A 26,353-nucleotide genomic window follows, 5' to 3' on the forward strand; every position below is an offset into this window, starting at 1 on the left:
TCAAAGAGGGTTGCTACCAAGGAGTATATTTTATCTAAAAGTACATTCCATGAGCAGTGGAGCTACAGAGTGCCAGGGTGACCGGTTCAATTACCCCATTGAATTACCATTGTTGGCAGTGTTGCTATGCGGTGGTACTGGGATGAGTATTTCCCTTTTCGTCCTCACAGAGGAAGGAAATTGTCAACTGGTCGACTTCCCCTGGATGTGCCAATAGCTGGTTTAGAGCAGCTGTGGCCTGGGAGCGGGCCTCTTTCCCCCTCTCGCCTGCTGGAGGTATGTGATGCAGGAAGGTCAGAGGGGGAGGAAAATGAAAAATTATGATGGCGCATTATATATATTTGCATTTTATGTTGATGCAACAGAATCATTACCCCCTCAAACTATTATTTTTGTCCAGAAAATCTGCAAGCCTGGTTCAGGGAGATCTCTAAGCAGATTTCCTCCTTGAATTACGAGGACTCGACAGCAGCTGGGAGGAAAACCGTGCAGCTAATCCAAGCTTTGGAAGAGGTGAGTTGAGTCAGAGTTTTGAACAGATCTGTTACAGTCTGTAAGTTGAAATGGAGATTTAGTGAGGAGTCCAAAAAATTCGGCCCCACTCGGAAAACATCACAGAAGAGCAGTTGAGATGCTTTTATGTTTTCCCATTAAAACATCTGTAATGGTATAATTGTCTCACTTCAGGGTTTTTGCTTTTACTTTTTGTAGTCTTGATGCAAAGGAATTGGACATCAGTAATGTGCGTTGTGCTTTAAAACAATTATTTTGCACAGGTTTAAAAAATCACTAGCTGAAGCCACTTAGATAAAGGGTTTGTTTGTTAATGTGTCAGGCACTGAAGATGTATGTTAAAACCAGATGAGCCAGTTTGTGGAATGTCACGACTCGCAGCTTTAATTCAGACTGAGATAGTTGAGGATCTGTTGTCTCGTCTCAGGCCTGTTAAGCCAGGATGGCCCTTTTTCATTGTGAGAATAGCAGGAGATGTTTTTCCCCTAATGCCACATTCCAAGGGAGAAGGTGAACTGGCCAGTTTTATTGACTGGCCTACTGACTAATCACTGAACCAGGAAGAAGTCAGAGGGACTGCCCTCTCATTGGCTGGGAACAGGAACGTTCAGTTGTTAGTTGAATTAAGGTGAGATTTGATTACGTCTGTTACTGTGTAAAATAAAGTAGTTTTAATAATTTGTACCTGGCGTGGTCTCGCCGAAGTGTTTCAGTCTGCGATCGGAAAGATTGGAGAAGTGCAGGTGAGGGCATGTGTGAAAGACAGTATATCGAGTTCAGATCACAAAGGGACCTTATTGTTACACCATTGTATAATTAGATATTGAGCAGTATGGGCACACTCCTGAGCGTAGGACAGTCAGATTGCTTATGGCAGTAACCAGTACTGCTGTACCCGAGAAAATAAGGCAGACTGAAACTTGTAATAATATTGTCAAAATATGAAAATCATTTTTAAAAAAAATAATAATTTTACCTTCTCTGTCTTTTTGTTTTCTTTTGTCACTCTAATTTTATTTGATGACATGAAATTCCTTAAAAACGTTCCAAACCCCCTTTGGTGTCTCTGGGTCTTGCACTAATTGTAACTAAGCGGATTGTTGGATGACCTCTTTCCAGGCCTCTGCCAGTGTTACTAGGAAGTGCGTGACAGAGGGCGAGCAATGTGAGTCCCTCCATTTTGTTTTCCACGTACAACATCCCCCTGTCTTCCACTCGGCATCTCTACACAACGCTGCAACTGAGATCAGGAACCTAGTGGGACGGGGAGATCTGTGAATTCATGCTCAATTTTACACTCTTAATTTTACACCCATAACTCCTTAAAACATCTCCAAGGTAAGAGAAAGGGGGAGGTGACAGGAGAAAAAATTATTTTCAGGAAAGTGGCAGTGACAGACTCAGTTACATTACTACAATGGATGTGGCTTATTTTATAAATTTATTTCAACTGCTAAGATAAGACTAAAATTTGAAAACCCTATAACGTATATACACGCAAATATACCTGTTGCTGCAAGTTTATAAATTTATGTAAGGTGCTATCAAGTATTATTAAGTTCCAGTGTTGGATATTTTTTGAGTATCGCAATAATGGCATTATTAAAGGTTCAAGTACAGCCTTCAGTAACTTACAAATATGCCTCATCTCTCTGTTGCTAGTGGTGAGAATTTTGTATTTTCTTAAAACAGGTCCAAGAGTTCCACCAACTGGAATCAAATTTGCAGATCTGTCAGTTCCTGGCTGACACTCGCAAGTTTCTCCATCAGATGATTCGCACCATAAACATTAAAGAAGAGGTCCTCATCACCATGCAGATCATTGGGGATCTGTCGTATGCCTGGCAGCTTATTGACAGGTAAGACCATGCTAAGAAATGGAGGGAAGCCTTGAAATCTCTTCTTTAAATGTTACGAGTTTATATACATGAAACTCCTCTCAAATCTTCTGTTGGATTAAAGATGTCTGGGATATTCTTTGTTGCAGAATATCAGGTAATTAGAACGTGCTTCTCTTTTTCATGTGGATCGTCCGCACAGGTGATGCTGCAGATGAATCCTTTTCAGTATCGAATGCCCTGTCCTGCTGTCACAGTCCATCAATATCTTGTACCCATCATCTGTGCACTCCCTTGTGCTTGAACCAATGTGTGCAGGAGTGTGTTAAAATTATTTAAGCCAGCTGATATTGTGAACTCGGATGAGGTCAGGTCAGCGCACTAGAGACAGGTGTTGTGATTGAGGAGCAATGATCCCACTGCCACTGCAACAGGCCTTAGAGCGGGTACAGAGGAGGTTTACCGGGATGATACCAGGGATGAGGGAGTTCAGTTGTGTGGAGAGGTTGGAGCAGCTGGAATTGTTCTCCTTAGAGCAAAGAAGGTAAAGGGGAGACCTGATAGAGGTATTCAAAATAATGAGAGGTTTTGATTTGGCTGGGGGATGGGCACCAGGATGTAGCATTGGAAAGGAGAAACATGGTGCACAAAGGATTGGGAGAGACAGATAGCACTAGAGTAAGAAATAGTACGGTATTAGATGGAACTAGACTAAGAGAGAGTACAAGAAAGTCTAAGATAGGTTTACAGTGCAAGTGTGTAAATGCACAAAGTGTGGTAAACAAGGTTGGTGAGCTGCAGGTGCAATTAGCCACATGGGAATACGATGTCATGGCGATAACGGAGACCTGGCTCAAAAAAGGATTGGGTACTAAATATTCCTGGATACAAGGTGTTCAGGAAAGATAGGGAAGGAAAGAAAGGAGGGGTGGTGGCAGTATTGATTAATGAGAATAATGCAGTGCTGGAGAGAGAGGATGTCCTGGAGGGGTCAAGAACAGAATCTATTTGGTTAGAGTTAAGAAACAAAAGAGGCGCCATTACACTACTGGGTGTAGGCCACCAGCTAGTGGGAAGGATATAGAAGAGCAAATTTGCAGGGAAATTACAGAGAGGTGCTAAAGCCATAGAGTTATGATAACAGGGGACTTCAACTATCCTAATATAGACTGGGATAGTAATGATATGAGAGGCAAAGAGGGGGAGGAATTTTTTAAGTGTGTTCAGGAGAACTTTATTGACCAGTATATTTCCAGCCCAACGAGGAACGAAGCATTGCCGGACTTGGTTCTGGGGAATGAGGCGGGGCAAGTGTGAATGGGGAACATTTAGGGAACAGCGATCATAGTATCATAAGGTTTCGAATAGCAATGGAAAAGGACATGGACCAGTCTAAAATAAAAATATTCAATTGGAGGAGGGCCAATTTCAGTGGGATGAGAGCAGATCTGGCCTCGGTAAATTGGAATCAAAGATTGGCAGGCAAAACTGTAATTGAACAGTGAGCAGCCTTTAAGGAGGAGATGGTTCGGGTATAGTCTAGGCACATTCCCACGAGGCAGAAAGGTAGGGCAACTAAAGCCAGAGCTCCCTGGATGACAAGAGAAAGAGAGTAAGATGAAGCAGAAAAAAGAGGCGTATGACAGATGTTAGGCTGATAATAGAAGTGAGAATCAGGCTGAATATCGAAAGTTCAGAGGGGAAGTGAAAAAGGAAATAAGAGGGGTAAAGAGAGAGTATGAGAATAGACTGGCGGCAGACATAAAAGGGAATCCAAAAGCCTTCTATAGGCATATAAACAGTAAACGGGTAGTAAGAGGAGGGGTGGGGCCAATCAGGGACCAAAAAGATCGACTCACGGAGGCAGAGGGCGCAGCTGAGGAACTAAATGAGTATTTTGCATCTGTCTTTACCAAGGAAGAAGATGCTGCCAGTCTCAGTAAGGAGGAGGTAGTTGAGATACTGGATGGGCTAAAAATTGATAAAGTGGAGGTACTAGAAAGGCTGGCTGTACTTAAAATAGATAAGTCACCTGGTCCGGATGGGATGCATCGTAGTTTGCTGAGGGAAGTAAAGGTGGAAATTGCGGAGACGCTGGCCATAATCTTCCAATCATCCTTAGATACGGGGGTAGAGCCAGAGACTGGAGAATTACAAATGTTCAGAAAAGGGTGTAAGGATAAACCCAGCAACTGCAGATCAGTCAGTTTAACCTCGGTGGGGAAACTTTTAGAAACAATAATCCGGGACAGAATTAACAGTCACTTGGACAAGTGTGGATTGATTAGGGAAAGTCAGCACGGATTTGTTTAAGGCAAATTGTGTTTAACTAACTTGATTGAATTTTTTGATGAGGTAACAGAGAGGATAGCTGAGGGCAATGCGGTTTATGTGGTGTATGTGGACTTTGAAAAGGCGTTTGATAAAGTGCCGCATAATAGGCTTGTCATAAAGATTGAAGCCGATGGAATAAAAAGGGCAGTAGCAGCATTGATATAAAATTGGCTAAGTGTCAGGAAACAGAGTAGTGGTGAACGGTTGTTTTTCGGACTGGAGGAAGGTATAGAGTGGTGTTCCCCAGGGGTTGGTACGGGGACCACTGCTTTTCTTGATATATATTAATGACTTGGCACAAGGGAAGTACAGGGCACAATTTCAAAATTTGCAAATGATTCAAAACTTGGAAGTGTAGCCAACAGTGAGGTGGATAGTGATAGACTTCAAGAGGATATAGACAAGGCTGGTGGAATGGGCGGACACGTGACAGATGAAATTTAATGCAGAAGAATGTGAAGTGATACATTTCGGTAGGAAGAACGAGGAGAGGCAATATAAACTAGAGGCCACAATTCTAAAAGGGGTACAGGAACAGAGATCTGGAGATATATGTGCACAAATCATTGAAGGTGGCAGGGCAGGTTGAGAAAGCGGTTAAAAAAGCATATGGGATCCTGGGCTTTATAAATAGAGGCAAAGAGTACAAAAGTATGGAAGTCATTGACCACAACTGGAGTATTGCAACTAGTTCTGCGCACCGCACCTTAGGAAAGATGTGAAGGCCTTAGAGAGCATGCAGAAAAGATATACTGGGATGATTCCAGGGATGAGGGACTTTAGTTATGTGGATAGACTGGAGAAGCTGGGGTTGTTCTCCTTCGAACAGAGAAGGTTGAGAGGAGATTTGATAGAAGTATTTAAAATCATGAAGGGTCTAGACAGAGTAGATAGAGAGAAACTGTTCCCATTGGCGGAAGAGTCAAGAACCAGAAGTCATAAATTTAAGGTGATTTTTTTTTTTGCCAAAGGTGATATGAGGAAAAACGTTTTTTACACAGTGAGTGGTTAGGATCTGGAATGCGCTGCCAGGACGAGCGGTGGAGGCAGATTCAATCGTGGCTCTCGAGGGAACTGGATAAGTTCTTGAAAGGAAAAAAATTGCAGGACCACTGGATAGGGCGGGGGAGTGGGACTAGCTGGATTGCTCTTGCATAGAGCCGGCACGGACTCGATTTGGGCCGAATGGCCTCCTTCCGTGCTGTAACCTTTTTATGATTCTATGATAGAGCAAACAGGGAGAAATTGTTTCCTCTGACAAGTGGGTTGGTAGCCAGAGGACATAGATTTAAAATAATTGACAAAAGAACTAGAGGGGAAATAAGAATTTTTTTTCAGAGTTGTTATGGTCTGGAACCTGAAAGGGTGGTAGAAGCAGATTCCATAGGAACTTTCAAAAGGCAATTGGACATGTACTTGAAGAGGACTAAATTGCAGGGTTATGGGGAGAAAGCTGGGTTGTGGGACTAAATTGGACGACTCTTTCAATGAGCCGGCACAGGCACTACGGGCTGAATGGCCTCCTTCTGTGCTGTAAAATTCTGTGACCTGCAGAACCAGCCCTGTTCTTACAAAAAAAAATTACTCCTTTGACGTAGTCTCCTCTTTTTCATAAGAGTGTGGGAGCTTTCTGTTTTGTAGCAGCCCTTTTTAGTTGTGACACCTCTCTTGGCCTATTGCCCCTTTCATACACTTGCTACATTCAGCTTTGTTCTTCGTAATTTCAGAAGTGTTCTTCACTTTGTTTGATCAACGTATCCCAGGAGTGTGGGAGAGCTAATAAGCCCCAATTTTGTGGTCCCAGCAAAATATTGTGCCTGGGATTTGCTAGCTGCCGGCGCAAAGCTAGTCAAAAGTGCACCCCTGCAAACTGCACACAATTTTGCAGGTTCAACTCATTTGGATAATTAGCATAAGCTCCAAGTACCCACTTCCTGCAATAATGCATCCACTTTGGCAGATCATCAAACGGGGTCGGGTGCCCTGCTGTCCTGTCACTTGCCCACAATATCCATTTTGGTTCTCCGCTTTGGGTTTCCTTTCACTTCAATTTTGCCTGTCACTTCTTTCTCCTGCCCCCAACAAGCCTTGACAAAGGCTGACAAATAATTTTAAATCCATTTTGAATCTTAAAGCTTGAAATGGTTGTCCCCACGTACAGTAATATCTAAGGCCTGCAGCTATGCGCCTGATTCCGTCCCCCAGTTCCTGGTGTGAAGCCCTACCAGGGGTATGACTGGGTCATGTTAAAGGCCCAGCCCACCAAATTTCAGTGTACTTTGGTCTGGACAAGCAGAGGGCAATCCCAACAATCATGGCAGAGATTGCTGAAGTTTCACATTTCTGCAAAAGTAACTGAGAGAAAATCTATTTCGTCTGGTGGGGGAGTGCCGAACAAGGGGGCATAACTTTAAAATTAGAGCTAGGCTGTTCAGGGAGCACTTCTTCACACAAAGGGTAGTGGAAATCTGGAACTCTTCCTTCAAAAAGCGGTTGAGGCTGGGAGTCAATTGACAGTTTCAAAGCTGAGATTGATAGATTTTTGTTAGGTACAGATCAGCCATGATCTAATTGAATGGTGGAACAGGCTCAAGGGGATGAATGGCCTACTCCTGTTCCTATGTAGTATTGCTGAAGTAGAATTTAGTAAATTCACAGAACCACCCTTAACTTAATTGTGTGTGTGCGTGTGTTCATTCAAAGAGGTTAAAAATTGTATTGCTTATTCCTTGCTTTGGTGCAGAAAAGTTGTTGCAATTTTATCTTTGTCACGAATACCAAACCATATTTGGTTTGAACAAGTTTGACTCCAGGTGGCACAGGCCGTATTTGTGTTTGGGTTGGTGTTTTCATTTTTTGCTTTCAACACTAGAACTACACAGCCATGCAGCAGTTTGTGAACAAAATGAATTCAATTCAATAAGAATTTTAACAAAATAGACAGAACTAACCAGGTGAGTTTACCAATTTGGAAGGTGCTAACAGTGATGACATGGCCAAAGCTGGCTTTTGAAAAGGTTGGAGCTATTGAAAAAGGAAAAGTAGAGTGGACCTTCTGAATTCCTTCTGCCCTCTCCTAAGTCTTCGATATATTTTATAATGCGAAGATACAATTGCTCCAGGCTTCAGATAAGATGTGAAACTTCAGCAATCTCTGCCAAAATTATTGGAAGCTCTAAAGTTGAACACATTGAAATCAAAACAAAGAAACTGCCTTTGGTAGTCGCTGACTGAATTCCATGAATTTTACTCCCAAACTTCATAAAACTATTTCTGGTCATGTAATTAGAAATGGTTGGCTGATAACTGTTTTCTTATTTATTAATTTTTGTTTCAATTTTCCGACTTTCACTTATGCCGATCAAGACATGCATTGCTGCAGTTAACCTGTATGTTTGGGCTATGGCTAACATAATGCTACTTATCCACACAGCTACACAACTATCATGCAGGAAGGTATCCGAGTTAGCCCCTTCATGGTAACCAAACTTAAAGCAACATTTTTAAAGGTGAGTGGCGAGGAGTGAGAATGTAGTAGAACCCAGAAATGGATAAAACATTGGATTGATGGGATCACTTGATGAGTGAATGGAGTTTGGTAATGAGCTCGTTCTGAAAATGTTGGCACTAAGTTTCCCTGCCTGAGTCATCTGAAAGTCTCACTCTGATGATGTCATTATGCCACCAGCGATCTTAAGAATGACAAGAAATCATGAATTCGATTATATTTAATCGAAAGCTGAGCCCTCCCTTGTCCTTTCCTATTTCTTTCATTGCTCGGCCTTACATGCCATACAACAGGTGAGGAGATGAGCAGGCAGCCTGTGCCCTGACTTCTGTTATTGCTGCTGTTTATCCAAATATTAAAAGGAAAGACCGAGTGAGTGATTTGTGCTCAGATTCTCCCTCCTTTGCTGTGCCAAAGCAACTGATGCTTGTAGCGTGCCTTCCGCTGACAGCTTGGCTGAGATTGGCTGCTCATTGTGTGGTGAATTGTGAATGGTACCTTTGTCTTGGCAGTCTATTGTACAGGTTGCTGATGTTCCTAACACACTGTGTTATGCTTGGAAACCACGCTCTTTGAATATTATATTTGGATGTGACTCTATTTTCTTTGCCCTTTTAACCCCAGTATAATTCTGGTGAATCTGCGCTGCACCCTCTCCAAGACCAGTATATCCTTCCTGAGGTGTGGTGCCCAGAACTGAATGTAGTGCTCCAGATTGGGTCTAACCAGAGCTTCATGCAGCTGTGTAGCATAACTTCCAACCTTTTGTATTCCAGCCCCCTTGAGATAAAGGCCAACATTCCATTAGCCTTTTAAATTATTTTTTGTACCTGTCCACTAGTTTTAATGATTTCTGTACATGGACCCCGAAATCTCTCTGCTCCTCCACAGTTCCTAGCTCCTGATTTATCTTTCTGGGATCCAAAGTGGATGGCCTCACACTTCCCCAAATTGAACTCCATCTGCCACAGTTTTGCCCACTCACTTAATCCATCAATGTCCCTTTTGCAATTTTCTGCTCCCATCTACACTATTTACTGTGCCACCTAACTTAGCGTCGTCAGCAAACGTGGATATATGGCTCTCTATTCCTTCACGTAAGGCCCACCACCACCTTTTGTAGGGCAACTACGGATGGGCAAAAAATGCCGGCCTTGCCAGCAATGCCCACCTCCCGAGAATGAATTAAAAATAACCTTTTCGAAAGTGAAACTGATTGTTTTGTTCTAAGTATTGTCAGTAGACCTGAGGTTTTATGACAAATAAGGTTTTATATTGGTGGATAATTTGTTCTGTTGTTTTCAGTTGGCATCAGCCCTTGATCTTCCACTGATGCGAATAAATCAGGGCAACAGTCCTGACCTTGTGAGCGTGTCCCAGTATTACTCCGGAGAACTTGTAGCCTATGTTAGAAAGGTGAGTCTTGTGAGCTTGCAGGATGAATGTTTGCTTTGAAGTATTCAGTTGTTCCAGCTAGCCGTGCACTTTGAATACAGAGCTGTATAATTCTTCTTCCCTATAAACTTCTCCCATCACAGAAATTCTCTCACTCGTATTCATCTCCTCAGTCTCACTGTCTCTCGTGGCCTCTCCTGTGGTTTCAATCACCAACAAGGCCATCTCCAACCACTTCCTTGTATCCTTCACTACAACTCTACTTTTCTGTCTGTCCATCCCTTCCCAATCCTCTCCCTCGTTTTTTTCCCGCTCTCTCACTCCCTCCGTTCCTTTGTTCTTTTCTCTGCCCTAGCCCTGAATCTTTCTCTATCTCTACTTTCTCTCCATCTTCCCCCTCTTCCCCACACCCCCCCCCCCCGCCGACCCCGCAAACCCTCACCAACCTCATCTTATTTGAGACCTGCCTGCTGCTGTTAACCCCATTCCCACTATACTCCTTACTACTCAATGTCCCTTCCTGGCACTCAATCCCCACCCCCACTCCGGGCTATCTTGCATTGTAAAAGGTTCCATCTCCTCGGGCCTTCTCCTCCCCTTTAGAACTGCTATCATCATCACCTCCTCCTCAAAACAAAAAAGGCATCATATTCAGCTCCTGGCACAAACTCCATACCCTTGCCACTTGCTCCATTCCCCTCCTTGGTCACTGTCTCTGACTGAACCAGACTGTTCGCAACCTCTGCATCCTATTTGACCCTGAGCTGAGGTTCCGACCCAATGTCCTCCATCGCAAAGACCGTTTACGTCCAGTTCTGTAACGTTTCCTGCCTTTGCCCCTACCTCAGCCCACCTGCTGCTGATGCCCTAATTCATGGTTTTGTCACCGCTAATCTTTCCTGCCAGCCTCTACCCTGCACCCTATGCAAATCTCAGCTCATCCAAAGCTCTGCTGCCCACATCCTATCCTACACAAGTCTCACTTGGCCATTTCCCATGTCCTCGCTGCCTTACATTGCCTCATATTTAAAATTCTGATCTGTGCGTTTAAATTTCTTCGTGGCCTAGCCCTCCCTATCTTTGTAACCTCCTCAAGCTCTACAAATCTTCCTTCTCCTCCCCTCCCCCCCCCCCCCCCCCCCCCCCCCCCCCAACCAACTCTTCGGTCATCCATGCAATCCTACCCCTTGGTCCACCATTGAGGGCCCATGCTCTGTAACTCCCTGCCTAAACCCCTGCACCTTGGCACGTCCCTCTTCTTTAAAGATGCTCCTTTAAAACTCCCTCCTTTGACCAAGCTTCTGGCCACCTCACCTAATACATCCTTTGGTTCAGTGCCCATTTTTTCCCACACCTCTGTGAAGCACCTTTTGGACATTTTTTCTATGTTAAAGGTGCTGTATAAATTCAAGCTGTGCTGCTTTGTATTGGTGCAATGCACACTTTCATCCCATTTAGTGTAACTTGTTCTGCATTGGTTCAGTGAACAGTTATGTGTTTGTTTAGTATTTCATGCCCATTCAAATCACAGTGTTTCATTCCATCAAATTCATAGTGTTTCGTGTTGGTTCAATGTTTAATTAGGAATTAACTCAACCTTTTGAGTTGAATTTTTGAGCCACGTGGTACTTCACTATAAATGGAAAACCTTGCCTTTAACCAAATGCAACTTGCCTGTTATTTTTACTATTAGCAGTGATATCACTGATAAATGTAACATTACTACTTTTTTAAAATAAAAAATTATTGCGTTCTAGGTTTTGCAGATTATTCCAGAGAGTATGTTTACATCCTTGGCAAAGATTATCAAACTCCAAACGCATAACATTATGGAAGTGCCAACTCGACTGGATAAAGACAAGCTGAAGGACTATGCCCAGCTTGGTGCAAGATACGAGGTATGAGGGCGCAACAGAATTTGGATGGTTCAGAGAGTACAATAGCCATTAGACTTAACTGAATGAAAACCGTGCTGTTGGTGTGGGAACTGGGGGTAGACCTTAAGGAGGGTGGTGAGAATAGCATTAAAAACTATATTTTTGTTTGGCGGCATTAAAAACACAGCCGTTAATGCAGTTTGTCTTTGAAGTGGCCGTTGCTATTTTTTTTCTGGTGCACTTTTTGAAGTAAATTATTAAATGGGCTCAATCTTCATAAGGTGTTTGGCAAACTCTTTTTTTTTGTTTACAAACGTAACGTGTTAACATTGTGCAGAATCGTTATGTCACCTGCAGGTGATCTCACGATGACAACGACTAGTGTTTATGTTTGAGGAACATAAAACAGCTTTTCCTGCTCCCCTCTCAAACAATAAAAGATTTGCCAGTCAATTTTTAATGAATACAGTGCCCCTTTTAATAAAGAGAGAACGTATCATATCCACATCTACCTGCACAGCTCACATCTTGTTTGACAAAGCACGAGTCCCTCAATGCTGCACTGAACTGTCGGTCTAGATTATGGGCTAGGATCCTGGAGTGGGCTTTGAAACTACAAACCACCGCTGAATGTGCTACCAACTGAGCTAAGCTGACATGTCTAAACACCGAAAGAAAATTGATTGTTTATTATCTTTTTAACATTATTGCCATTTTCTTTTATTTCCCCTTTACTCAAAGGTTGCTAGACTTACTCATGCAATATCAATTTTCACTGAAGGCATTCTCATGATGAAGACTACCCTTGTTGGCATCATTAAGGCAAGTGACAACTTTTGCCGCTACGTTTGTGTCATGGTGGCGATTTTGAGGTTATTGTACGTTTATGTTTCTGAAACACAAATACTAGACATTGTTTCAGCAGCTACACTCATTTGTGGTCTTCATCACTCCAATATATCTACAGTTTATAGTAAAATGATTGGGATAAATTGCAACTTCTGATCCAGGTTTACAACTTTTTAAATGTGGATTAATGGAGATTGGTTCCTGCTTTACATTTTGACATTTCCTTTAAAGGTAATGTTTTTTTTACTATTTCCTGTTGCCAGTATTTTTTGTTTACCCGTGAAAGTATTCATCTTACAAAATTCTGAACTAAGCTGATCGAGAAAGAATTGATGGTGCGCTGACACTGATATTTCCACGTGCCTTCTGTTTGTTTGGTTGCTTTTGTCGAGAGGGGAAAGGCCGAGGTGTTTTTATATTTTCATATTTGTAGGGGAAGTGACGTTTCCTGCAGTTGGGCAGCCAGCTGCCAGGCCTTTGTTATTGTGACTGAAACTAGCCACAGGGAGGTATGAACAAGGAGTTTGTGACAACTTGACTTTACTCCTTTCTCTATAAAACCAGCGCCTGACTTTTGCTTGCAGCCTCTCCACAATAATGTGGTTGTGATCAGGAACCGCACCTGAATTCCACCGCTGTGGCTCTCTGCCACCCTACGGCTAGTCCTCCTTTACTGACTGTGGATAGGAAGCAAGAAATGAAATACTACATGTTTTCTACACCTGAGCCCGAAACCTCAACTCCTCAATTCCAATACTTTGTGCTTTTAATGTATTTTCAAGATTAATTTAGTAATTGGAGCTTATCTACATGTTTTGCTTTCCAAGTGCAAGTCTTCAGCTCTGTTTCAGATCTTGAAACATTACGATGTCTGTTTGATATAGATAGCATCTGATATTTAAATTGACAAAATGGTGCCACGTGGACCATTTCTGCCCATTGTTTATGGGTCCCTCTTCATACTACATTACTTAGCTTAAAAGAAGGTACTTTCAAGAAATATACCACCCTCAAAATGGCTTCTACAATTGCATACTGGCAAACTGCCATCGATTCTTCTGGCTTTGACTGAAGCATTTCAAAAATAAGTCAATCAAGCCAATAAGGAATTATTAACAATCGTCCAAATGCTAGAACCAATTAACATATCTCACCAGGCTATTAAGTAATGTTATAATCTAAACAGCCACCACTGGTGTCCATTGGCATGCCTTTGTTAATGTATTATGGAACTGGCTGTGTATTGTAAAAGAAAAATGCCTTGATATCACAGGTTGCCTTCCAAAAGGTGGGATTGTATTTCAAGGGATGTTAATGTTATGCTTGGATACTTTTTTTATTCGTTCATGGGATGTGGGATCGCTGATAAGGCCAGCATTTATTGCCCATCCCTAATTGCCCTTGAGAAGGTGGTGGTGAGCTGCCGCCTTCAACCGCTGCAGTCCGTGTGGTGACGGTTCTCCCACAGTGCTGATAGGTAGGGAGTTCCAGGATTTTGACCTAGCGACGATGAAGGAACGGCGATATATTTCCAAGTCAGGATGATGTGTGACTTGGAGGGGAACGTGCAGGTGGTGTTGTTCCCATGTGTCTGCTGCCCTTGTCCTTCTAGGTGGTAGAGGTCGCGGGTTTGGGAGGTGCTGTCGAAAAAGCCTTGGTGAGTTGCTGCAGTGCATCCTGTGGATGGTACACACTGCAGCCACAGTGCGCCGGTGGTGAAGGGAGTGAATGTTTAGGGTGGTGGATGGGATCGCAATCAAGCGGGCTACTTTGTCCTGGATGGTGTCGAGCTTCTTGAGTGTTGTTGGAGCTGCACTCATCCAGGCAAGTGGAGAGTATTCCATCACACTCCTGACTTATGTCTTGTTGATGGCTTTGGGGAGTCAGGAGGTGAGTCACTCGCCGCAGAATGCCCAGCCTCTGACCTTCTCTTGTAGCCACGGTATTTATGTGGCTGGTCCAGTTAAGTTTCTGATCAACGGTGCCCCCCAGGATGTTGGTGGGGGATTCTGCGATGGTAATGCCATTGAATGTCAAGGGGAGGTGGTTAGACTCTCTCTTGTTGGAGATGGTCATTGTTTCGTACTTGTCTGGCGCGAATGTTACTTGCCACTTATCAGCCCAAGCCTGGATGTTGTTCAGGTCTTGCTGCATGTGGGCACGGACTGTTTCATTATCTGAGGGGTTACTGTAAATGCTGATGCAAAGTAATTTTTTAACGTGTCTGCCATTTCCTTATTTTCATTTACAATATCACCTTTATCAGTTTTTAAGGGACCCACATTGCTGTTGACCACCCTCCTTTTCCTAATATAATTGTAAACATTTTTTGTGTTGATTTTGATTTCCCTTGCAAGTTTCTTTTCATATTCCCTTTTTGTAGCTCTCACTATCTGTTTTGTCACCCTTTGCTGTTCTTTGTACCTCTCCCAGTCACCAGGATCTGTGCTATTTTTTGCATTTTTGTATGCTTTTTCTTTTAGTTTTATTTTGTCCCTTACCTCTTTTGTTGTCCATGGCTTTTTTCTTGGCAAGTAGAGCTCTTGCCCCTTAGGGGTATAAACTGGTTCTGTATCACATTAAATTCTTTTTTGAACACTTCCCACTGATCTTCTGTCATTTTACCCATTAACAGATTTGTCCAGTTTATTGTGGACAGTCTCTGTCTCATCCCATTGAAGTCGGCCTTACTTAAATTTAGAATCTTAGTAGCTGATACGGGTTTCTCCCTTTCAATTTGAGAACTGGCTGTAATGCTAATGTAAATGACACTATTTTGTGAATAAACCTGTTTTGTAGTTTCAGCTGGTATTGAAGTGTGTGGGGTGACTGATGGTAATCATCTTCTGAAGTGACGTGTTTGCGTAATGGGAATCCTGAGTGTGAATCCAGAGACAATAAATGGGTCTAATGTTTGTAAAGGGCATGAGATCCCAGCTTATTGTATGTGAGACGTCACACTTTGGTTCATAAGGAGTGTGAGTGCTTACCAAGGGAGGTGATACCCTTACTGCATTAGTGTTCTGAGAGACTGTTCTACCTGGGACTGGTGGTAGGGACCATCACTGTTCAGGAATCCGCAGTCCCCAGAGCAGAATTGCTAGATGCACTCTCGACGGTGAGTCAAGTTGTGGGTTAGGTTCTCACTGCGGGACTTCAGATATTCTAGGCTGACACTTCACTGCATTACCTAGGGAGCTCTGCATTGTCAGAGGTGCCATCTTTTGGATGGGACGTTAAACCGAGGTCTCATCTGCCTGTTCAGGTGGACATAAACCTGCTGGCAACGTGGTCATTTTGTGGGTAATGGAATGGCGCTGGAGTGACTAGAGGCAGCCTGAAAGAGCAGGTTTTGAGGAGCTGGGTAAAAGACATGGGTTCTTGGAAGAGTTTGGGTTGAGAATGGAAGGGAGTGGGGGGTGGTGTTGAAGGAAAATAAGGCTGTAAGCCTGCATCATTTCCTCTATTTCTCCACCCCCACCCCCACAATCTTGAAATTATACAAAAGGGCTCACCTGGCACTGAGCTGAGGAATAGTCATAGTCATAGAGTCATAGAAGTTTACAACATGGAAACAGGCCCTTCGGCCCAACATGACCATGTCGCCCAGTTTATACCACTAAGCTAGTCCCAATTGCCTGCACTTAGCCCATATCCCTCTATACCCATCTTACCCATGTAACTATCCAAATGCGTTTTAAAAGACAAAATTGTACCCGCCTCTACTACTGCCTCTGGCAGCTCGTTCCAGACACTCACCACCCTTTGAGTGAAAAAATTGCCCCTCTGGACCTTTTTGTATCTGTCCCCTCGTTATAGACTCCCCTACCTTTGGGAAAAGATTTTGACTATCTACCTTATCTATGCCCCTCATTATTTTATAGACTTCTATAAGATCACCCCTAAACCTCCTACTCTCCAGGGAAAAAAGTCCCAGTCCATCCAACCTCTCCCTATAAGTCAAACCATCAAGTCCCGGTAGCATCCTAGTAAATCTTTTCTGCACTCTTTCTAGTTTAATAATATCCTTTCTATAATAGGGTGACCAGAACTGTACACAGTATTCCAAGTGTGGCCTTACTAATGTCCTGTACAACTTCAACAAGACATCCCAACTCCTGTATTCAATGTTCTGACCAATGAAACCAAGCATGCCGAATGCCTTCTTCACCACCCTATCCACCTGTGACTCCACTTTCAAGGAGCTATGAACCTGTACTCCTAGATCTCTTTGTTCTATAACTCTCCCCAACGCCCTACCATTAACGGAGTAGGTCCTGGCCCGATTCGATCTACCAAAATGCATCACCTCACATTTATCTAAATTAAACTCCATCTGCCATTCATCGGCCCACTGGCCCAATTTATCAAGATCCCGTTGCAATCCTCGGCTATTTCAATTTTTTTTATTATTATAATAGTGTAGGAATTGTCATACACTATTATAAATGCTTACAGTATGCACTTTAAATGGAGTAGTGTCCAATTCTGGGCACTGCACTTTAGGAAGGATGTCATGGCCTTGGAAAGGGTGCAGAGGAGATTTACTAGAATGGTACCAGTGATGAGGGACTTTGGCTATGTGAAACATAGAAACATAGAAAATAGGAGCAAGAGTAGGCCATTTGGCCCCTCGGGCCTGCTCCGCCATTCAAAATGATCATGGCTGATCATCGAACTCAGTACCCTGTTCCCGCTTTTTCCCCATATCCCTTGATCCCTTTAGCATTAAGAAATATATCTATCTCCTTCTTGAATACATTTAATGACTTGGCCTCCACTGCCTTCTGTGGTAGAGAATTTCACAGGTTCACCACCCTCTGATTGAAGAAATTTCTCCTCATCTCGGTTCCAAATGGCATACCCCGTATCCTGAGATTGTGACCCCTGGTTCTGGACTCCCCAGCCATCGGGAACATCCTCCTTGCATCTAGTCTGTCTAGTCCTGTTAGAATTTTATATGTCTCGATGAGATCACCTCTCGTTCTTCTAAACTCTACTGAATATAGGCCTAGTCGACCCAATCTCTCCTCATACGTCAGTCCTGCCATCCCAGGAATCAGTCTGGTAAACCTTCGTTGCACTCCCTCCATGGCAAGGACATCCTTCCTCAGATAAGGAGACCAAAACTGCACAAAGTACTCCAGATGTGGTCTCACCAAGGCCCTGTATAACTGCAGTAAGACATCCCTGCTCCTGTACTCAAATCCTCTTGCAATGAACGCCAACATACCATTTGCCTTCCTAACTTCTTGCTGCACCTGAATGCTCGCTTTCAGCGACTGGTGTACAAGGACACCCAGGGCTCATTGCACCTCCCCTTTTCCCAATCTATCACCATTCAGATAATCTGCCTTTCTGTTTTTACAACCACGTTATATTGCATCTGCCATGTTCTTGCCCACTCACCCAGCTTGTCTAAATCACATTGGAGCCTCTTTGCATCCTCCTCACAGCTTATATTCCACCCCAGCTTTGTGTCGTCTGCAAACTTGGAAATGTTACATCTAGTTCCCTCATCCAAATCATTGATATGTATTGTGAATAGCTGGGGCCCAAGCACTGATCTCTGCGGTACCCCACTAGTCACTGCCTGCCACCCGGAAAAAGACCCGTTTATTCCTACTCTGTTTCCTGTCTGTCAACCAATTCTCAATCCATGTGCTTTAATTTTGCACACTAACCTCTTGTGTGGAACCTTATCAAAAGCCTTCTGAAAATCCAAATACACCACATCCACTGGTTCTTCCCTATCTATTCTACTAGTTACCTCCTCAAAAAACTCCAGTAGATTTGTTAAGCATGATTTCCCTTTCATAAACCCATGCTGACTGTCCAATCCTGTTAATGCCCTCCAAGTGTTCTGTTATCACATCTTTTATAATAGACTCTAGCATTTTCCCCACTACTGATGTTAGGCTAACTGGCCTGTAATTCCCTTTTTTTTTCCTCCCTCCTTTTTTAAATAGTGGGGTTACATTTGCCACCCTCCAATCTGTAGGAACTGTTCCAGAGTCTATAGAATTTTGGAAGATGATCACCAATGCATCCACTATTTCCAGGGCCACTTCCTTTAGTACTCTGGGATGTAGATTATCAGGCCCTGGGGATTTGTTAGCCTTTAGCCCCATTCATTTCCCTAGCACTTTTTTTTTACTAATACTGGTTTCCTTCAGTTCCTCCCTCTCACTAGACCCTTGGTTCCCTAACATTTCTGGGAGGTTATTTGTGTCCTCCTTTGTGAAGACAGAACCAAAGTATGTGTTTAATTGTTCTGCCATTTCTTTGTTACCCATTATAATTTCCCCATTTCTGACTGTAAGGGACCTACATTTGTCTTCACTAATCTTTTTCTCTTGACATATTTATAGAAGGTTTTACAGTCAGTTTTTATGTTCCCTGCGAGTTTACTCTCGTACTCTATTTTTCCCCTCTTAATCAATGTCTTTGTCCTCCTTTGCTGAATTCTGAACTGCTCCCAATCCTCAGGCTTGCTGCTTTTTCTGGCAATTTTATATGTCTCCTCTTTGGATCCAATTCTATCCCTAATTTCTTTTGTAAGCCATGGTTGACTGGAGAGGTTGGAGAAGCTGGGATTGTTCTTGGAGCAGAGAAGTTTAAGGGGCGATTTAATAGAGGTGCTCAAAATTGAGGAGCCTTGATAGAGTAAATCGGGAGAAACTGTTTCCACTGGCAGGAGGGTTGGTAATCAGAGGACACAGGTTTAAGGTAGCTGGCAAAAAAAGCAGAGAGGAGATGAGATTTTTTTTTACGCAGTGAGTTATGATGATCTGGATTGCACTGCCTGAAAGAGTGTTGGAAGCAGATTCAGTATTAACTTTTAAAAGGGAATTGAATAACTACTTGAAGGGGAAAAATTTGCAGGGCTATGGGGGGGGAAAAAGCAGGTGAGAGGGTCTAATTGGATAGCTCTTTCAAAGAGCCGGCACAGGCACGATGGGCCAAATAGCCTACTTTGTGCTGTATCATTCTATGAAATATCAAATGCTTCCTCAGCCCAGTGCTGAACAAGACTTCTTGATGCGTGACACTAGCCTAAAGTGCAAGTTGTATGCATGAGTTCTTAATATCGGTGAGTCTCTTCTATAAAAAGACAGTTACTGTTAAAATATTTATCGAAGGGAGCTGAGTTAAAGTATCAGTTAGTGAAAATTCATAGAAACTCGCTAGCCTTGGAGTTAAATAGTATGAAACAAATGAACAAAATTCATTCCATATTATATTGAAATGAGTCAAGTCTTCCAGTTCAGAGATTGTGATATATTGAAGTGCTACTAGTTCAGCATGCCACCTTTTGTACCTCCTAGTTACACACGCAGAGATTCTGGGGAGAGAGTGCTCCATTGGTTGTCTATCACTGTGCTTTAGCCCCGATTTTAACCCAACCAGCCCGGCGGGAATGGGGGGGGTTCAGGTCAGACGACTGTTTTACACCTCACCCCGATTTTATGCTCCAATCTGGAGTGTAAAATCAGGCGGGGGGGGGGTTGGGGGGTAAAGCGGGACCCAAATTTGTCCTGTTCCCGCTGAACAGGCCAGGTTAAAACTCAGGCTTTTCTTTGCCATCAGCATTGTGCACAGGAATACAGACCGTTCATCATGATTTTTACCAGCTATGTGTTACTTTGCCCCAAAGTATTAATGATTCTACTGGTTCATGGAGGTTGCTTAGAAAAAGTGCCAATTCCACTTTTGCTGCAAGGCATTCTTTTAAGCCAGGAAATGCGATCACAATTTTCCATTGGGTTAATCTGCATAACTGCAGCCTGTGCTGGATTGAAGAAGACACCAACCTGCTCGCCTTAATGCCTGAACCGTGCTACATCTGTGTCCTTGTTACATATACAACTTCAGTCCCTCGAGATGCCTCTTGAATGCCATAGTTGTGACTTCGAGAGCTGAATTGGCTTGAGCTGTAGCGCAAGTCAAAAATGTCATTGCAAACAGTTGCTTTTTGTTTTTCCGTGTTTTTTGTGGGGTTTTTCTGGATGAGAGTAATGAACGTGTCAGCGGGGCTTTCGCAATGTCATCTGCAGACAAATCGGAAGCATTTTGCGGTGCTTCGCTTGCACTGTTAGCTTCGAAGAGGTCAGTGTATTTGCTAATCAATAGGGGGGAAAGAAAACAGAAACCTGAATCCAAAATAGAAGATGCTGGATTTGCGCAGCAGGTCCGTCAGCATCTGTAAAGCGGTTAATGGTTTGGGTGTAGATCCTACTTCAGAGCTGAAATATAAAAGATAAGCAAGTCCCTTTGTAATGTGGAAGAGGGGACTAAAAAGGAAGAGGGGAAGGAAAGACACAATGGGGTGGAGTGCGTTGATTGAATGACCTGCAAACTGCTTCATGGAGGAAATGGAACATGTTCACCGATATAAAAGATCATCTAATTGAGGCAATAAAAAGATAGAGGAAGAAAAGAAGAATGTGCTTGCGGTATCCTGCCACTTCCAACCGCAAATTGTGGTCTGAAGTGGGATTTGATGAATGCCATGCCTTGATGTTGTAAAGTTTCTGAAGCGAGCTTTCCAGGCTAGGCATTCAGTGAAACCTTTCTTTGCAGCAGCAACAACAACAAACTCGCTGAATGCGCCAAATTCCTTTTGGATCCCACTATGTGTGAAATGCACGTAATTCATATCGGACTGACAAAACATGCTTTCAAGCCACAATCCCGTGCTTTATACAGTAACTTACGTAATCAGTTACAAATGCTGAGACTTTCAGTGGATTGATCATTTTTTTTGAATGTTGCCTGTCACCACTTGGCTTACTGTTCTTAGTTGGTTGCCTTCACCACATGACAATCAATCAAGTAATTTTAATGTGTGCATTGGCTCCACCTTCAAATGCTGGAGCACATCAGTTGACACACAAGCGCTGTCAATGTTGTCTATCTTCACTGGTTATTTTATTCGTCACTACCTCAGAGCTTGCCAATACAATCCATCAGCTCCTTAGGTCCATTTTCATGAACGTAAGCTGGGTTGAGCTGGCAAGTGTAGACACTTCTACAATTGTCCCGTGCTTCACATTAAGTTCCAGTCGCTAACTTATTTCTGGGTGGTCTAGTTTATTGATGAGAGTGTTTGATGCAGTATACACTCTCACTTCTTCATTTCATTTTTGTTTCTGTTCGTTAGTTATGCCTTGAACAGGAATTTGACTTGCCCTCTGGAAGTCTCTGCGACTGAAACATATGAGGCTCATCGATATTTAATCCAAATGCTACAGGGAGCTTTCCAGAGCCATTATCTGAATCAGTATCCAAATAACTGGATTGTGTAACATCAGGGCAAAGGGCAGTATTTATAGAAATTCTCAAAACATAATGGTTCTGGACAACAATAAAACTTTCTTCATAAATTTCTCACCAAATAGGAAGTTATTCCTAATTTTGCTCCATTAGTAAGAATGTTAAATGAAAAAAGTAGATTGGATTGGGATAAACTGGTTTAGATTTTAATGTTGATGGTAAAACAAGAAAGTGTTCAAAAAAAACCACAGTTGTAGTTATCCCCTTTTTTGGAATAAAGTCTGATGCTGCTGTCAGCTTTCGGTCTGCTTCACAGCTTCTCATTTTGCAGATTTAAAAAAAAAATTCTGTTCTGCAGTGGAGAATTCAGTTGAGACTATCCCACAATATACTGTCATTTTAGTTAAACAGTTATTATTCCTTGGTCACCTTACAGTGGGAAATTGACCTTGTGACATTCCCGGCTGACTGATGCCATACTCAAACATCACATTACGTTGGATGAAATGCTTTTTTTAATCTCGGCGTTCTCACGGATGCTGGTTTTACAACACTGAACAGCGAAAGATCAAAACGTGGCAATGTCTTGACTCCTAGTCTCCACTAAAATAACTAATTATAGGGTGATGCAGCATGCTGAAGCTTCAAAGTGTTGTACCACTTGGTGAGAGGAGGATGTGGATTTGTAGCAGTTTCTTGTACAGTGAGTTCCTGACAACCTCGGAGCGATGCTGTGCACAGGCCAAGTGCTTTGTTACAGAGAGGGTGGCAAAACCCTGGGTGGAGGGTGGGGTTTGGGGTTGTTGCGGGAGGTACGATTTGCAAAGCCAACTTCCGAACGACTGCTTAGAGGGCGAGAGGCAGGTTGCCTTCCCATCCTTTTGATCAGTGATTGAATAGTGACACAAGTACAAATAGAGGGAGAGTTATAAAATACATTTAACTTTTTTTTAGAAACCTCAATTTTAAATCGTGCATTTCATCTGGGGAAATGTTCAGACTTACAGAATGTTTCTTGATTCATATTTAAAAGGTAGTCTTTAGCTTTCTGAAGCATAAACACTATTCAGACTGCACACCAATAATTCCGTTCAGCTGCCTTAAAAACTAGCTTAAAGAGGGGGCGGGGAGAGGGGGCTGGGCGGGGCCTCATTGAATAATCTTTTCAAAAAGAAATCTGGGGTCCAAGAATTTTTGAGAATAAATAGAACATCCTATTTTTTTTTCCAGTGGAACTAACTAATAAGTGTTTATGCAGTTTTTTAAAAATTGCTTGGTTCTTTATCGCCCATTAAAATCAGCATTAGGTAACCCAGCAATGCCCACATCAATTCAGCTGCTTCACACTCTTGGACTGCGTAACCTCTTCGGTCTGGTTCCTGTTCCCGTTCCCCCACTTATCAACATCATTGTTTTAATTTTTGCTTTGTTTTTTGAATATGTTAACCAGATGTTTAGTCAGATTTGCTAATCAATTTATATTTTTTTTGTAAAGGGCGTGCTGAGGGTAAGACAGTTTTTCAGGGAAATTCAGCATTTCAGCTTGTTCAGAAGAATTCAGCCTAAAAGAGGCTTTGTATGAATTAAATATCTCTTCCTTTTTTTAAAATTAGGTGGATCCTAAGCAGCTGTTAGAAGATGGGATTCGGAAGGAATTGGTCAGAAGAGTTGCCTTCGCTCTTCACAAAGGGCTCATTTTTAACCCTAAAGCCAAGGTGAGAGGATATGACAATTATGCTAAGCAGTAATTCTTCTTGATGCTTCAGAACTTCTGGGTATGCAATGGAAGGGTTTTTTAGGCCCAGGTGCGAGGTCCAGGGCCAAGCTGTGAGTTAGATTTGTGACGAAAAGGGAAAACGTGCAAGGAGGGAGGGCTCTGGCCTCCGCTGACTTGTCACTCGGTACCCTGTAGGGGAAGTCAGCCTCACACCATAGCCTAGACGTCTAGAATGTGAAAGTTATGGGCGCATTGCAAGCTACCCTGCGTGGATCTGATAAGAGAAAACTCAGGTTAACTTTTGGGTGGAGATTTGTCAACTGGGAAAAGGAAGATGGGCACAGGCTCCTTTTAAGATTGAGATCATCATTTACCATTCTTGCATCTTATTATGTAGTTACTTGAGACATTTTTATTTCAGAAGGCTGTCCATGTTGTGTATAGGCCGTAGAATTATTTTGGCTTTAGAATGCATTCTAAATTGCTCGTTATTCAGAATTTCAATATATAAGAATTTACTGACAATCTAGGTGAAAAGTGCTGATAATCATACCTATTGTGGAACTATTGGGCCAGAGCAAAATAACGACGGATTTAATGCGCACGCAGTTATTAGTGTATAAATCGTCCAGCAATTCGTGGCGAGGAAGAGATACCCAATGAGTTGCGAATCGCCATAGGTTGGTGGACGATTTGCGCTGCTCTGCCGTTAGCCTCGCGAAAACGGCAGCAAATTTTAATTCAAAATTTTTAAATTCTTTTCTTACTTTTCCTTTTTTTTTTCTCTCTCCCTTAATCCAAACTTTCTTTCCACAGGAACATAGGAACAGGAGTAGGCCATTCAGCTCCTCGTGCCTGCTCCATCATTTGATAAGATCATGGCTGATCTGTGATCTAACTCCATATACCTGCCTTTGGCCCATATCCCTTAATACCTTTGGTTGCCAAAAAGCTATCTATCTCGCATTTAAATTTAGCAATTGAGCTACTATCAATTGCCGTTTGCGGAAGGGAGTTCCAAACTTCTACCACCCTTTGTGTGTAGAAATGTTTTCTAATCTCACTCCTGAAAGGTCTGGCTCTAATTTTTAGACTGTGCCCCCAACTCCTAGAATCCCCAACCAGCGGAAATAGTTTCTCTCTATCCACCCTATCCGTTCCCCTTAATATCTTATAAACTTCGATCAGATCACCCCTTAACCTTTGAAACTCGAGAGAAAACAACCCCAATTTCTGTAATCTCTCCTCGTAACTTAACCCTTGAAGTCCGGGTATCATTCTAGTAAACCTACGCTGCACTCCCTCCAAGGCCAATATGTCCTTCCAAAGGTGCGGTGCCCCAGAACTGCTCACAGTACTCCAGGTGCGGTCTAACCAGGGTTTTGTATAGCTGCAGCGTAACTTCTGCCCCCCCTTGTACTCTAGTCCTCCAAGATATAAAGGCCAGTACTCCATTAGCCTTATTGATTATTTTCTGCACCTGTTCATGACACTTCAGTGATCTATGTACCTGAACCCTAAGTCCCTTTGGACATCCACTGTTTTTAACTTTTTACCATTCAGAAAGTACCCTGTTCTATCCTTTTTTGATCCAAAGTGGATGACCTCACATTTGTCTACATTGAATTCCATTTGCCACAGTTTTGCCCATTCACCTAATCTATCAATATCGCTTTGTAATTTTATGTTTCCATCTACACTGCTTACAATGCCACCAATCTTTGTGTCATCGGCAAACTTAGATATGAGACTTTCTATGCTTTCATCTAAGTCGTTAATAAATATTGTGAATAATTGAGGCCCCAAGAACGATCCCTGCGGGTCTCCACTGGTCACATCCTGCCAATGTGAATACTTACCCATTATCCCTACTCTCTGTCGCCTTTCGCTCAGCCAATTTCCTAACCAAGTCCATACTTTTCCCTCTATTCCATGGGCTTCTATCTTGGCTAACAGTCTCTTATGTGGGACCTTATCAAATGCCTTCTGGAAGTCCATATAAATAACATCCATTGACATTCCCCTGTCCACTACTTTAGTCACCTCTTCAAAAAATTCAATCAGGTTTGTCAGGCACGACCTACCTTTCACAAATCCATGCTAGCTCTCTCTGATTAACTGAAAATTCTCAAGGTGTTCAGTCACCCGATCCATCATTATAGACTCCAGCAATTTCCCCACAACAGATGTTAGGCTAACTGGTCTATAATTCCCCGGTTTCCCCCTCTCCTTTCTTAAAAAGCAGAGTGACGTGCAATTTTCCAATCTAGAGGGACAGTTCCTGAATCTAGAGAACTTTGAAAGATTATAGTTAGGGCATCTGTAATGTGCTCCCCTACTTCCTTTAAAACCCTGGGATGGAAACCATCTGGTCCTGGGGATTTGTCACTCTTTAGTGCTATTATTTTCTTCATTACTGTTGTTTTACTTATGTTAATTTTATCGAGTCCCTGTCCCCGATTCACTATTAGTTTTGTTGGGATTTCCGGCATGCTATCCTCTTTTTCTACTGTAAATATTGACGCAAAGTAATTCTTCAACATGTCCGCCATTTCCCCACTTTCAGTTTTTAAGGGGCCAACACTGCTCCTGACCACCCTCTTTTTCCTAATATAACTATAAAAGTTCTTCGTATTGGTTTTGATATCCCTTGCAAGTTTCTTTTCATCCTCTCTTTTTGTAGCTGTTACTATCTGTTTTGTGACCCTTTGTTGATCTTTGTATCTTTCCCATTTGCCGAGATCTGTGCCATTTTTTGCCTTTTTGTATGCCCTTTCCTTATGTCTTATACTGTCCCTCACCTCTTTAGTTGTCCATGGCTGTTTTTTATGGCAAGTAGAGTTCTTGCCCCTCAGGGGTATAAACCGGTTCTGTATCTCGTTAAATGTTTCTTTAAGCATTTTCCACTGATCATCAGTCGTTTTACCCATTAACAGATTTGCCCAGTTTACTGTGGACAGTCTCTGTCTCATCCCATTGAAGTCGGCCTTACCCAAGTCTAGAATCTTAGCAGCTGATTCACTTTTTTCCATTTCAAACACTACAT

The 26,353-nt window shown here is 42.6% G+C and overlaps 1 protein-coding gene across 1 annotated transcript in view; it reads left to right on the forward strand.

The window, feature by feature from the left end:
- washc5 (WASH complex subunit 5) overlaps positions 1-26,353 on the forward strand; it is an 81,257-nt gene that overhangs the window by 27,465 nt on the left and 27,439 nt on the right. Inside the window, exons 11-17 of the mRNA XM_067981979.1 lie at positions 401-513; positions 2,206-2,372; positions 8,119-8,194; positions 9,499-9,609; positions 11,346-11,486; positions 12,207-12,287; positions 23,204-23,305. Of these exons, the coding sequence (XP_067838080.1) occupies positions 401-513; positions 2,206-2,372; positions 8,119-8,194; positions 9,499-9,609; positions 11,346-11,486; positions 12,207-12,287; positions 23,204-23,305 (791 nt within the window). The remainder of the gene's footprint in view (positions 1-400; positions 514-2,205; positions 2,373-8,118; positions 8,195-9,498; positions 9,610-11,345; positions 11,487-12,206; positions 12,288-23,203; positions 23,306-26,353) is intronic.

Source organism: Heptranchias perlo, chromosome 3 (genome assembly GCF_035084215.1).
Source record: "Heptranchias perlo isolate sHepPer1 chromosome 3, sHepPer1.hap1, whole genome shotgun sequence".
Classification (NCBI taxonomy): Eukaryota; Metazoa; Chordata; class Chondrichthyes; order Hexanchiformes; family Hexanchidae; genus Heptranchias; species Heptranchias perlo.